General features: G+C 53.5%; 1 protein-coding gene across 1 annotated transcript; it reads right to left on the bottom strand.

Annotated features, from left to right (window-relative positions):
* Positions 1-234: 234 nt before the first annotated feature.
* LOC144933466 (prostaglandin E2 receptor EP2 subtype-like) lies at positions 235-12,290 on the bottom strand. The gene is made up of 3 exons (XM_078858250.1): positions 11,655-12,290; positions 8,639-9,326; positions 235-2,323 (listed from the first exon to the last, which is right to left on the bottom strand). The coding sequence occupies exons 1-3, from the start codon at positions 11,849-11,851 to the stop codon at positions 1,526-1,528; spliced, it is 1,683 nt and encodes a 560-aa protein (XP_078714376.1). The 5' UTR covers positions 11,852-12,290; the 3' UTR covers positions 235-1,525.
* Positions 12,291-15,132: the final 2,842 nt, after the last annotated feature.

The following is a 15,132-nucleotide window of genomic DNA, read 5'->3' as shown; positions in this document are numbered from 1 at the left end:
CACGCGCAGAGAAGTGGCAGACGCGTGTCTCGCCCCCTTCGCGTGTTTATTTAGCAAAGCGACGCGCGCGTGGAGGGGCTCCTGTGACCTGGAAAAAAGGTAATCGAATCCCGCGTGGCGCTTTTCCTTCAACTCTACCGGCTACTCACCTCGCTTCCATCCTCCCACTCACCCCCCCCCCCTACTCAGATGAGTGGCAGGAGGAGGATGAGGTCCCATTGACCTTATCCCCCACCCCATCCCTCATGTCATGCGGGTGGCGTTGTTATCCGCGAGTTATGAACACGCCCCGGGCCTGTTTCGTATTGGCGACGGTCAGTCCGGCGTCAAGGATGTTGTTTATTGGCGTGCGTACGCTCACAACCCTTAGCGACGGACAGGCTCGGTGATTCGGGCGTGCGGCGTCCGTCGACTGGCCCATCGTGTGTGCGTGCGTACCGGGATGAGCGGTGAATTGTGACATTCAATTCGGGGAGAGTTTCGCAATGACCCTGCGGGTGGGAACACTGCCAAAGGCATTGGTGACCGATTATGAAGAGGGCGCAAAGAAGCGTGGAGAGATGCATGCTGGGTATTCCAATGAGAGATGCATTCTGGGTATTACAATGAGAGATGCATGCTGGGTATTACATTGAGAGATGCATTCTGGGTATTACAATGAGAGATGCATTCTGGTATTATGAGTGATGCATTCTGAGTATTACAATGAGAGATGCATGCTGGGAATTACAATGAGAGATGTATGCTGGGTATTACAATGAGAGATGCATTCTGGATATTACAATGAGAGATGCATACTGAGTATTACAATGAGAGATGCATTCTGGGTATTACAATGCGAGATGCATGCTGGGTATTACAATGAGATGCATTCTGGGTATTACAATGAGAAATGCATGCTGGGTATTACAATGAGAGCCAGGGAGGGGAACGCATGGATCAAAGAACAAGCACAAATGACTGCTATAATAATACAAAAGTAAGCAGGCCTGGGCAGGGCACGTCATGTCTAGAGGGTATGATGGTGATGGACCAGCTCGCCAAAGACGTTGATCCTTGCGAAGATGGAGTGATGAGATCAGTTGATTTTGAGAAGGGAGATGGATTGTGGCATCGTAGGACCCGTGCGGGGTTACGACGGAACGGAGAAGCCTTCTTCCAACAGTGTAGATATCTCGGGATCTGAAAGGTATACTGTTGAGCCGTATAGATTGTAGAAGTAAATTCTGTTAGCGAGCACCTATTGAGGCTGGCTCAGAGCACGGGGGTGCGGTGTGGCAAATACTACGCACGCCTACACGGGGACACCTTTGTCTCTCTCGTGCTAGTGTTGAACACACTGCAAGCAATTGCTAACTTTACTCTTGAGTCGACCTAGAGGAGGCACAAGCCAAGTACTCTCACCAACTGCTGGTGGGTACCGTGCACCACGAGCAGAAGGAGTAGGTAGCTCGTACTGCTGCTGCTGATCATTGACGTGCAGCAAATTACTGTGCTACTCCATCAGTTGCCGCCTCGACCGTTGCTACTGCTGCTGTAGATTACGATGCTGTTCCTGTTTATGCTGCTGCTGCTGCTGATGAGATTGTTGCTTATCTAGACATTGCTGTTCATGTGGCACCATCTGCAGCTGCTGCTTTTGCAAATGACAAAGCTGCTGCTGCTGCTGTACCTGCTGCTGCTGCTGCTGTAGCTGTACCTGCTGCTGCTGCAGTTGACAATTCCGCCCCAGCATCCCCAACTGCCACTGCTTCTGCTGATGATGGGATTGTTGTTGCTGCTGCACTTGCTGCTGTTGCTGATTATAATTTGGATCCTGCTGCTGCTGCTGCTCCGTGTGTTGCCGCTGAGGATGATGGTTTGGATCACGCTGCTGCTGCTGCTGTTGATGCTGCTCCGTGTGTTCCCGCTGAGGATGATGGTTTGGATCACGTGGCTGATGCTGCTGATGCTGCTGCTGCTCCGTGTGTTCCCGCTGAGGATGATGGTTTGGATCACGTGGCTGCTGTTGCTGCTCCAGCGACTGCTGCTCGCCACGCCGAGCCGACACGAGGCTCCTCTCAGCCCCCGTGTCCGCGAGCGCTCTGCGGAGTCCTGACGCGGCGCTGCGGGAGACCTTCCCCGGGGCCTCCCTCCCTCGGCGCGGCCTCGGGCAGCAGCCGCACAGGTGGCGCACGAAGCGGCGCAGACGCACGAAGAACGAATGGCGCCCCAGCAGGTACATCCAGGGGTCCAGGATGGGGTTGAAGGCGTGCAGCCGCAGAGCGTTAAGGTCCCGGTGGTAATCCGACTTCGAGGTCACGGCGTTGACGATCGCACGGACCTGCGGTGGGGGGGGGGGGGGATAGGGTGCAGGGCACGGCGGATCCCGTGAGCTCGGGGAAACAGCGCGGGTCTGTCCGCTGCGCAAATCCTCTGTGATGCCCGTTACCCTCGGATGTTGAGCTGCGGTAGGCTGACGCTCATCTGGTCAAACCGAAATAATAAGGGCCATTTTTTATATATATATAACTTGGTAATAACACTCAATACTTCAGGAGCTGCAATGCACGTGAGCACAAGACGGTGGGTCCGTAAAGAGCCGCATTCGGCTCCGGAGTGGCGGGTTTGCCGACCCCTGGATCAGGCGGTGCGGCGAGTAAAGCGCTCGACTTACAGAAGAAGGGCAGCTGGAATGGGCGTCCCAAATTTAATTTAATTTAGCCACTTTATTATATATTTTTTGGAAAAAGGCATTAACGGTAGCTTGTCACGGTTACTTAAGTATACAGGATATATGTAATAATGTAAAAACAAAAAATCGTAGGTGTGGCACTGTCTCCACGTTTTTCCTAAACCTTTTCCGTGAATTCCTGTTTCGTCTTTAACACGGCCGCGATTTTACTTGAAATGTTCCTTGACAAAAACGTTGCCTTCTACATTGGTTGACGAGCCACAGAAAATATTCATCACATTCAGCGCGCTGTGTATGTATGTTGACCTTCTTTCGCACCGTACGTGGCTAACCGTGCTAATCGGAGGTGCCAGGCTAAGTGAACTTTGAAACCACGTGGAGTTGTCGAAGGCCCGCTGGCAGGAGGTCACGGGGCAAACCGAGGTGTCATGGGTTGACTGAGATGACTGACAGATGCACCACCTGTGCTCCCCCCCCTCCCCACTGTGCCGTCCGGCGCTCCGCTCGTTGTCGTGAGAGCGTCGCTCCTCTGCCCTCCGTTGTGGAGGTCGACTGCCTCTAGATTCCCATTAGCGTCCTTCACGAGCCTCCTTCACGGAGGCCGATCTTGAGCACAGGTGGTGCTATTTGGAGGAGCGGGGGAAGGATTGCAAACTAAGCACAACAACAGAAGTTCTAAACAAATGCATTTTCAATCTAGACGGAAAGGTGAAATCTTGAAAACTCATTTCTTAGGAACCGCTTTGTGTTTGGCTTGTGTGGTAGTGGTGCCGCCTAGCGGACACAACACGGTGTTGCATTTTTAGTGTACAACGCGACCCGGGGGTGCTGGAGGGCAAAGCAGCCTTGACCAGTGTCAGGGCACTCAGACGCAATGCAGTCTCATTCACGTTGGGTGTCTGGCGCTGATAAAGTTGCCTCGTCCGTTCCGGCTTCTCTACACCACCACCACCACCACCATCAGTGACGTGCATCTGTCACGGCACTCACGTAAGGACCACAGTTTCATCGGAAGGAACCGGTGATATATTATTTGTACTGATGGCGAGCTGTGTGAGCTGGTTTAGAAAGAAATAAACAATAACCAACATTTAGACTGATAAAAGGGCTACACACACGTGTACAAAGATAAAGATCCCCCGTATAAACTTAACATACTTGTGGGGCAAATGCTGTTCGCGAGCACCTATGAAGGCCGGCACGGTACGCTGGGGTGTGGGTGGCCAGTACCATACCCGGCTGCCTTTGTCTCCCCAACGGCGATATTTACACACCAGGTACTCATTTGAGGCTGAGTCGATTTAGGGGAGGCCCCAGACCATTTCAGATAATCGTCACCGGTGTTGGCCGTAAGCGGGAATCGAACTCTGGTCGCCGGGTTCGTAGCGCGGCGCACTAACCACGACACCGCCGCTTCCCACACGCGTACACACACACACGCACACACAACAACCGCCATTCGCCACTAAGTGGCGGTGACGTCACCACGACGCTTGTGCCAGGCCATGTGCACCCTGAGGCCACGTGAAGTGTCGAACGCCCGCTGGCAGGAGGTCACGGGGCAGACCCAGGTGCCACGGGTCGACTGACCGAGATGACCGAGATGACTGGCTGATGCACCACCTGTGCCCCCTACTGTGCCAACTTGCTGTGCTTTAGCCACCCGGCGCTCCGCTCGTTGTTGTGAGCGTCGCTCCTCCGCCCTCCGTTGTTGTTGGAGGGCGACTGCCTCCAACTGCCCAGTAGCGTCCTTCACGAGCCTCCTCCACTGAGGCCGATCTTGACACCGCTGGTACCAGTCATCGGCAAGTCCACTCAGCTCCACGTCCTCCTGTACCACATCACTCCATCTCTTCTCTAGCCCGTGCCGCGCCCGTTTAGCCCCCTCGATCCGGCCGAACAAAAGCTGTTTAGGCATGCGGTGGCTGGGCATGCGGGCTACATGACCCAGCCAACGCAGCCTTGCCTGCCGGAGGAGCTCACTGATGGGACTTTGCCCAGATCTTTCAAGGACTTGTGAGCTCCTCACACAATCCAGCCTGGTTAAACCCAGGATGGATCGTAGGCAGGCCAGCCTAAATGTTTCCAACCGGCGAAGATGCTCCACTAGGGGGGTCCACGTTTCGCAAGCGTAGAGAAGGGAGGGAATGACCGTGGCCGAGAAGACCTGAAGCTTCGTGCGGAGCGACAGACCAGGTAGCTTCCACACAGCGTTACGCAACCGATGAAAATATATTGCCGCTCGACTGATTCGGAGTGAGACCTCTGCTGATAAACTGGAGCCGGTCATGAGCACACTGCCCAGGTATGGAAAACTCTCTACTCTCTCCACAACTGCCCCATCACCGATTGGGAGTTGTGGGGGCGGAGTGCCCGATGGTACAAAATACCCAGGCAGGTGCTTAGTTTTGGTGGGGCTGATGGTAAGGCCCCACCTCTTAGTGGCACACTCCAGTCTCAGCAGCAGCGTCTCCAACTCCTCTTCTGAATGAGCAGCTATTACCAAATCATCGGCATACATAACGTGGTTGACCAATAGGGAGCCATCCCTTGATCGCACCCGGGCGTCGATCAGCCTCCCATTATATCTGTACCAAATGGTAATTCCCCCGGTACAGCTATTGAAGGCTTCACGAACTACGCAGTCGAAATAGATGTTAAATAATGTGGGAGCCAGAGGACATCCCTGTCGCACCCCAAGGTGTACAGGGAAAGGCTCCGACTCCCGGCCACGTAGTTTTACCCGGGCCCGCTCACCATCATGAAGGTCCTTAATGATCGTGAGCAGAGGGTCAGGGACTCCGAAAGCACGAAGAACAACCCAGAGCCCAGTCCTACTGATGGTATCATAGGCCTTGACCAGGTCAATAAAGCAGAGATGTAGGTCTTTTTGGAATTCCCTACACCTCTGCTGTAGCAGACGGACAGAAAATATGGCATCTGTGCAGGACCGCCCTTTCCTGAAACCACATTGGGGCTCCGCAAGCCTCTCCTCAGCATGCCTAGCAAGGCGATGTTGAATAATCCTTGCCAGGACCTTACCCGGCACACTGAGGACAGAGGTGTGGACTCGAGTCATGTGACTTGGACTCGAGTCAGACTCGAGTCATGAATTTGATGACTTGCGACTCGACTTGGACTTGCATAACAATGACTTTGTCCCACCTATGAGATGTGGACTCGAGTCATGTGACTTGGACTCGAGTCAGACTCGAGTCATGAATTTGATGACTTGCGACTCGACTTGGACTTGCATAACAATGACTTTGTCCCACCTATGCTGAGGAGTGAGATGCCCCTGTAGTTGTTATAGTCGGTACGGTCCCCCTTCTTAAAGAGGGGGACCACCAGGGCATCCTTCCAGTCCTGCGGAACCCGTCCAGTGGTCCAGACTGTTGTTATGATGTCATATAGGGCAGTCTGTGCACAAACGCCACCCTCCCTCAGCATTTCGCCTGGGAGATCATCTCTGCCCGGTGCCTTCCCTGGTCTCAGACTCCGGATCGCCCTCAGTACTTCCTCAACAGCCGGTACCTCAGCCAGCCACTCACAGGGGGTGACCTTTTCCAATATTTGAGGCACCGCAGCCTCAGCAGGGTTATCCCCACTTTGTGCCATGATGTTTTCCTGGCTGAGAGATTTTCCCTCCCCCAGGACCTCACAGAAATGCTCAGCAAATCTGCAAACCTGTTCCTGGGGGTCGGAGATTGGATCACCGTTTTTTCCTCTAATGATGGTAATAGGTGTGGCGCTACAGGTTACTTTTTTGATGGAGTTAAATAGTGATTTGTGATCGCGGGCTACTGAGGCAGACTCCATCTCCTCAGCAACCCGCGACCACCACCCATCCTTACAGCGCCTCACGGCTCTCCGAACCTCCGAGCAAAGACTGCGGTAAACCTCCTCATTCTCTGACGTGGGATGCTGTAGGCGATGAGAGTGGGCCTGTCGCTTTTTCTCAATTAACCTGAACACCTCCTCCGTCAGCCAGGGTTCCCGGGGAGGTCTGGACCGCGTACCCAAAGCAGCCATTGCAGCTGCATGAGTCACAGTCTTAAACCTCGCCCATTTACCCTCGACATCAGGTGGAGTGGGGGACGATGCCAACCCCAGCTGCAAGCGATGATGAAATTCTCGCTTGCAACTTTCATCAGCTAACTTAGACCAGGCCACTTTTGGTTGGAATGGGATCCTGGGTGTACACCCACCACCGGAGTGGAAGAATGGCAGGCGCATCTTACAGATGACTAGTCGATGGTCAGAGGGCAGATCAGCTCCACGGTAGGTCCTGGTGTCAAGGACATGGGCTCGCATCCGCTGGTCCGTCACTACGTAGTCCAGCAGATGTTCTTGCTTGGACCCGGCATGCATCCATGATGTTGTGTGGATGCGCCGATGCCGGAAGAGCGTGTTGGTAATTACAAGCCCATGGGCTGCACAAAAATCTAGCAGCCTCCTACCGTTATTATTGAGCTGATCTGGCCCATGCCTTCCAATCACTCCAGACCAGGTGCCAGCATCATGACCAACTCGGGCATTGAAGTCACCCAACAAGATGACTCTGTCCCGAGTGGCCACTTTAGCCAGCACCTGTGACAGGAGGTCATAGAAAGCGTCCGACTCATCGGCTTTGCCTGCATCCCTCCACGGATGTTCGTCTTCGGTGGGGGCATAAGTAACCACGACCACCACTCCTCGCCTCTGGTTGATGGGAAGGCGAGCCCAAAGTATCCTGCGGCTTACAGCTTCCCACACCTCACCGCCACGCTCCCACGCCCCCTTCATTCTTTTGTTCAGAAGAAGAGCCACACCCTGTTGTTTGGCAGTCTCCTGCCCCGAGTAGAGGACTGTCCACCCCTCATGGTGGCAGGAGCCAGAACCGGTCCACCGGACCTCCTGAATGCCACAGAGATCCAGGCGGTACCGGTCCAGCTCCCGACAGAGGAGTGGCAGCCTCTCCTCCGCAGTGAGCGTTCGAACATTCCACGTGGCCATCCGCAATGGTTTTTCGTTGTTTCTGGAGGAGCCCCGAGGGTTAAAATTCAATCTCCTGGCTCCGCCAAATGGGGTTTGGCCAGGAGACGTCATAAAAGCCTGACCCCCCGGGGCCTCCGGCACAAGCTTATTAATTACAGGTTTATGTTTAATTCGTAGTTTAGTGGTGGTTAATTGAAGGTGGAGGGGTTACCAGCCCCTCGCACCCGTCCAGAGCCCCCATTTAGCCACTGTGGTGGTCACAGACGCCATGAGGGGAGAGGCCAATGGGCATTGGCCCTCCCCCCACAGCACTGCCCACGACAGTGTTGCCCGTCCGGCACCGCGAGGAGGTAGGAGGTTGTTTTGCCGGACGCACACACACACACACGTACACACACACACGTACACACACACACGCGTACAAACGCACACACACGCGTACACACACACACGCACACACACACGCACACAAACACACGTACACACACACACGCACACACACACACGCACACAAACACACGTACACACACACACGCGTACACATACACGCGCGCACACACACACACGCGTACACACACACACGCGGACACACACACACGGACGAGCGGTGGTGAGATGTTATCTCCCTGGCCTGGTGTATAGAGCAAGTTGTTTGTACGTCTCTCCCCCTGGTCGCGTGTATTTTGTTCCGGGACCTCCGGTTATTTCCTCAACATTTCGAAACGTGCTTTTACAGTATTCGGCTGCTATTAATTTCCACACGACAAGTCACTTCGTTGAGCCATCATTTGTAGCCAGGTCGCTTCTGAAAAAGAGCTATACACCTCGGTGGGCTTTACCGAGGTAAAATGAAGAGAAAAAAAAGCGGGAAATACAGGGTGTTTCAAAAAGACGGACCCAATTTCAATGACATTTCAAATCAGTACTGCTTTGAAATTGGCTCCATCTTCTTGAAGCCGGCTGCAGTTTAAAAATCCAGCGGGGTACCGTGAGCGGCGTGGTGCAGACGAGCGACATGAGGGTGATGGACACGAGCAGAGTGAGGTTGTCCTCCTCCTGACGGTGCATCCGGCGCCTCTCGCGAGCTCCGGCCGCGCCGCCGGGCCCTGCCGCTTGCAGGACCCTCTTGCGCCTGATCATGCGGCTCAGGGTCACCATGACGCACGCGTTGCACACCACGGTGACGAGCGTTAGCGTGGCCATGACGGACGCGTACGCGAGCGGGAACGCGGCCGCGTCGCGGCCGCCGCGAGGGCGCATGTCCACGTAGCACCACGTGCCCGGCTCGTAGACCACGGCGTCGGCGATGCCCAGGAGGGGAGCGGCGCCCAGGAGCGAGGCGCCCGCGAAGATGACGCCGAGGGTGACGCGCAGCACGACGTCGCGGTGCGCGCTGCCCGCGTACGCGAACGGCACGCTGATGCAGAGGACGCGCTCCACGGCCATGGCGCACACGATGCCCTGCGTGGCGGCGCCGAAGAAGAGCATGCACGCGGCCATGGACGTGCAAAGCCCCGCGCCGCCCAGCGCGGGCACCGTGAGGTTGCGGCCGTAGGCGGTGATGGCCACGGGGCTCGTGAGGCAGGTGCCCAGCAGGTCGGTGACGGTGAGGGCCAGAACCAGGGTGTAGAAGGCACCCAGCTCACGGCCGCTGCCGTCGCCGCTGCTGTTGTTGCTGATGGTGGTGGTGGTGGGGGAAGGTGGTGGTTGATCAGTGGGTGGTGGTGGTGTTAAACATTTAAATGTCACCTGGATAAACCTTGAGACGGAACATTTCGTTTGCAAGGGGTCGTGTCCATTGCAAGGTGCTGTCGATTGACCGCGTGCACAGCAAAACAAGTATACAGATAGATGCAAATCTGTAACTTACACGGCACGCGTTTATACAATTAACAATCATGTATTACAAAAACAATAATAATGATGATCGTGGTGGTGTTGGAAGTGGTGTTCAGGTGATTTGGTTAATTCGTGGAGAAAGTGGCGAGTTAATTGTTGCAGCGACGGTATTGGTGGTGATGGCGATGCAGTTTGTGATGATGGTCACAGGGGGAAGGTGACTATGATAATGTTGATGGAGGTTGGTGGTCATTGTGATGATGATGGTGGTGATGATAATAGCAGAAGTGATGGTGGTGGCAAGCGTCAGGTTAAAATAAAAACACAACCGAAGAAATGAATCTCGTTGCCGCTGCAACTCGGTTCCTTGTCTCATTCCACATTCCCCTGACGCGCATGAACGCATCCAGTTGTACAACCACCGGTTGTGACTTTACAACCCAGCGACAAGGTGTAACCAATTAGGAATGACCCCGGGGGTGTGATAGCTGTGAGTCAACAACTCCCAACCCCGGGATTTGAATTCGCAACAATCGCGGGCCCAAAACACAGTAATTCTAGATTTGAAGCTTTCGTGACTGCAAGGATTCATATTCTTAGGTTTTATCGGTAAAGTCACGTAGGTAAAAATTTAAAATTAATAAAAGTAAAATAAAAAATATTTCATTTTTTATTTTACTTTTATTAATTAAAGTAAAATAAAAATTATGTTATTTTTTATTTTACTTTTATTAATTTTATTTTTTTACCTACGTGACTTTACCGAAAAAACCTAAGAACACAGTAACTCGCTTTATTGCTGATCACTTTTACAAGTAGCAGTAGTAGGAGGAGGCTTTTGGAACCAAATATCAGCCATAATTGAGGTTTGTGGGGGGTTAGATCGCGTAAATATAAATGTGTCGTTAAACCCGCCACCACCCGACACAGCCAATTAGTCAGGGGTTGTCACGTAAACAAAACGTGGCATTTCGTTACCAGTGCAGCACTAACCGGTGTGTTGGAGAGTAAACCCACAACATTTACAATCGGAGTACGACGTTTCGCCAGTAATTACAACCAGCATCGTCAGGCGACGGCCAGATTTGTGGGGAAATCTTCCTGTTTCAGTCTTAGACATTGCCAATACTTCCCCCCGCATGTGACTGCAGTTGCGTGATTCGCGGCCCCCACAATGCCACGTGCGTGTGATACTTCCGGTACTCGATCGACTCGCGCGCCACATTCTGCTGATTGTGACGGCTATGCTCATGAGCAACGCGACTGGGGAAGTTATTTCCGAGTCCCAAGTCATTGTCACAGTCTGGGTGTTCATCTTCTTGGTTCTTTCGGTAAAGTCACGTAGAAGGGAAGTAATACAATAATACAAATAAAACATAATAAAATAATTATCACGATGTTTCGGCCACAACGCAAGCAGCCGTCCTCAGGTGAAGACCAGGTCTGTCAGACGCTGTCTCCCCGACAGACCTGGTCTTCACCTGAGGACGGTTGCTTGCGTTGTGGCGGAAACATCGTGAGAATTATTTTATTATGTTTTATTTTTATAATTGTATTACTTCCCTTCTACGTGACTTTACCGAAAGAACCAAGAAGATGAATCCCTGCAGCCACGAAAGCTTTAAATCGAAAGTTTGGATGGTCCTTAGCGATGTTTTTTTCGCCAATCCCCTTTGAGTATACGGCTAGGAGAGGAGGTGTCTTGCTGTCTATCGGGAGGAAGCCGGGGAAGCCCCACCGCGCTGACGAGGGGATAGCGCCGAACAGATCCGCTCTCGGCCGACGTGCTCGTCAACCCACTTGCTGTACTGTCGTCCGCGCGCCCAACTCGCAGCCCTGCGCATGTCTTGCAGCACGTCATATCTCCACCTCCGATTTATCACGGGTGACTACGTACGGCGCGAAAGAAGTTCAACGTACCAAAAAGGGTCCCGTAGATCAATTTTACAGACTGACTGAAGCGCAACACGTTTGACCAAGTCTTGCCGCAAAGATGCGCCGAGCGACCATTCCGAACCAAGGTGTTGGAGTCGTACCTTGGAGGTTGGTCCACGCGGTCCACCAGCAATCTAAACAGAGCTGTGATCTCATAAACGCGCCCCAACACCGCCACGTGTCAGCCACGCGCTCCCAACCCGTCCCACTCGGCGCGCTCATCACTCACCCGCAGGCGGCCCTGAAGGTGCCGCTCGTGCCGGTCCTGCCGCCTCTGCCGCTGCAGCTGATGCAGGAGCGGCCCGCGGTGCGAATCAGCATGGCCAGCGCGAGGAGGTTGCCGAGGAGACCCACGGAGAACATGACCGCGCACGTGCGCACCGTGTGCATGGGAAGGATGTGAGTGCTGTTCCGCTCGAACACCATGGTGACTTGAGACGCAAGCCTCGGCAGTCAGACTCGTGATAGCCTCTCTCTCTTTCTCTCCGTCTCTCTGTTCCTCTCTCCGCGTCTTTCTTCCGTGTTGTTTCCCCGTTGGAAGCGGCGCTTTGAGAAGTGACAGCGGCGAGTCACGACGCGTCGCGACTCAGCCGGGCACGGGCGGAGCCGCCCGGGTTATCGCGGAGAGAGGCGCCTTTCATATCGACCAGCGGCTGCATTCAGACGCAGTGTAACGCGTAGCTGAAGTCGTATAAAACGCGTGTCAAACGCGAATGCGCAGCTCGCCCTGTTTGATCAGCTCGCCAGACGACGGCAGAAGCAGCAGCAGCGACGGCAGCGACGACACGGACGGTGCCAGACGGTTCCGCGCCGCATGGATTGAATTTCACGCACGAGGAGAGACGCTGATGGAGGCGGGCGGGGGTGGTCTGGGGGGTGGGGCGTGCAGATCGGTCCAGTGCGTCGCTCCGGTTCTGTAAATCCCGTGGGAAGGTGCAGGATCCAGCGGGGATCTGTTCAATCCCAGCATCGCCGAGGGACAGATCTGCTCTTCCCGCCACAGCGCTCTCGTCTCTTGCTCTGCTCTGCTCGCTCGCTCGCCCCCCCCGTCTCCCACATTCTCACCCCCCGCCCCTTTTCCCGTGCCCCAGAGCGTGGGGAACCAAGTTCGGTTGTGAGTAATCCGGCCCGGGATTTGGAAACCGCCACACATTTCCATTGCGTCTCAGCCGTCCACTACGCCGGACGTGGGGAACTGGCAGTGCGTGTGTGTGCGTGTGTGATTATGCGTGTGTGTGTGTATGTGCGTGTGTGTGTATGCGTGTGTGTGTGTATGTGCGTGTGTGTGCGTGTGTGATTATGCGTGTGTGTGTGTATGTGCGTGTGTGTGTATGCGTGTGTGGGTGTGTGTGATTATGCGTATGTGTGCGTGTGTGTGTCATTATACGTGTGTGTGCGTGAGTGTGTGCGTGTGTGTGATTATGCGTGTGTGTGCGTGTGTGTGTGTGCGTGAGTGTGCGGTAGTGTCGCGGTTAGCGCTACGCTGCGCTATGAACCCAGCGACCCGGGTTCGATTCCCGCTCACGGCCAACACCCAGTGACGATTATCTGAACCGGTCCCGGGCCTCCCCTAGGTCGACTCAGCCTCAAATGAGTACCTGGTGCGGTGTGTAAACATCGCCAATGGGGAGACAAAGGCGGTCGGGCGTGGTGCTGGCCACTCACTCCCTCGTGTGCCGTGCCGTCCTTCATAGGTGCTCGCTAACAGGACTTGCCCCAACAGTCTGTTAAGGTCTGTGTGATGCTGTGCGTGTGCAAATCCTTTACTTATAACCAGGTTATAACCCGCTGAGATCAAAAGCTTAGTCGTTCAAGAGAAGACCTCTGGACCGAAACAAAGTACAGCCGTAGAGAGCACTTACAGCCATAGAGATAACGTGTGTAAGATGTTGAATTTATTTCGCGCCGTACGTAGCCAACCATGCCGATCGAAAGTGCGGGGGAAAGACAACAAAACGAAACACAAAAAGCAGTTCTAAAGAAATTCGTCTTTTTTATAGATCGAGTGCAGACATAGTGATCACGTACAGTCGTAGAGATCAATTACAGCACCAGGTAGCAAGTGTAGCGGTGGAGGACAGACAGAAGTCGTTGCACGAGTATGAGGAAGAGCGGTCACAGCTCGTCAGCGTCACATGAACCTTATGGCGGGACCCCGGGGTCCCCGAAAAAACGGACGTCGAAATCGTAATTCATTGTTTTCTTTTTGGCGACTCCGTCCCACCGCGCACATAAACGCCGCGACCCGCCTTGGCGCGGATCATTCTGTTGCCGTGTCGTGTCCAATCAGCAGCAGCAGCGAAGGCGCAGAAGAAACAAAACGTTGAAACTTTGATGAGCGCATCGTGTAGAGCTCGTCGAGAGGAACAGATTGCCGTGTCGTTCGCCTTCAACAAACATAAAATGACGTCACGACGCAGTTTATTGCGAGAGCCGGGGGGAGGGGGGGGCTTATGGGACCCCGGGGTCCCGCCATGAGGTTCACAATTCGCTTTGACAAATACCCACATCCACACAGTCCGATTCACGAGTCGATCGACGTCCTGTATCGATATTCGATTCGATAGCGGCGATTGTTCTCGTCTCGTTTCTACCCTTCTCGTTCTGCCCCGAATTGTACAATTCGCTCAACCACTCTCAGCGTGACAATCACGGCGTGTATGATTGGCACACACAATTCCATTTTTTTACAAGCACGACAGTCGATGCGTGTTATCCCGAGGACCGTACATGTGTTTTAAATGTATCATCATTGAAAGTCGCACCATTCATTTGCTGACGCCAGCGCGGCTGGACAGCACTGGTCTGGACGGCCAATGGAGGCGAATGGACCAAAACACGAGTTTATATTTGCGTCGGAAGAGATGAAGGTCACTTTCATTGTTTATTAGACAATCTACCCATCAATCAAGCCCTCGACAATGCACCTCCCTGCCGACTCGAGTCCCGATCCCCACCCCCTTTCTGCTTCCATCGGCCTCGACTCTCACCCAGATGCGGGCAGAACGAAACATCGCACCTACTGTTCTTTGGTTCTTTCGGTAAAGTCGTATTATGCTATTATTTAATTTATTATTTTATCTTTATACGTGACTTTACCGAAAGAACCAAAGAATAATTCCTGCAGTCACGAAAGCTCCAAAATTAAGATTGAACCACTTCTACGGGGAAGATTTAAGCTTATATTTTTTCTCTCTCTCTGTTTTTTGTTTTCTCTCTCTGCCTGTGTCCTCTCTTTGGAATTATCACACTTAAATTCTAACTTAGCAAGCTCCAAAATTAAGATTGCACCTACTGCCATTGACATTTCTCATCCAAGACACTGACTGGTGGAACCATCAACCGCATTTCAACATCAACAGGCCGACGCGCACATCTCCTCTGTGAATGGAAAATTAAAAACACAAGGCACAGCGGTGCGAGTGTGGCCATGCAACACGTACCATGGACCGTACAGTAACCCCACTGTGGTCAGCGACACGAACTCTCTCTCCCCTAAAGCTCTCTCGTCGTGGTGAGCGGACATCGACGTTGAGCTCCTGAACATATCGTTGTAATGCGCAAGCATAGAATAGCAGGTGAAAGTCCACTCAGACGGAAATCTCTGTTGCAATAGGGGAGGGCATTGGCAGACGCGCACGTAAAAATGCGAGGTATTTGTGTTACGCTTCGGGATTCCGTCTGCAGACGGCGAAGAGAGTGGCGCA

Source organism: Lampetra fluviatilis, chromosome 7, assembly GCF_964198595.1.
Source record: "Lampetra fluviatilis chromosome 7, kcLamFluv1.1, whole genome shotgun sequence".
In the NCBI taxonomy this organism is placed as follows: domain Eukaryota; kingdom Metazoa; phylum Chordata; class Hyperoartia; order Petromyzontiformes; family Petromyzontidae; genus Lampetra; species Lampetra fluviatilis.
This window is presented reverse-complemented; position numbering and strand designations above follow the sequence as displayed.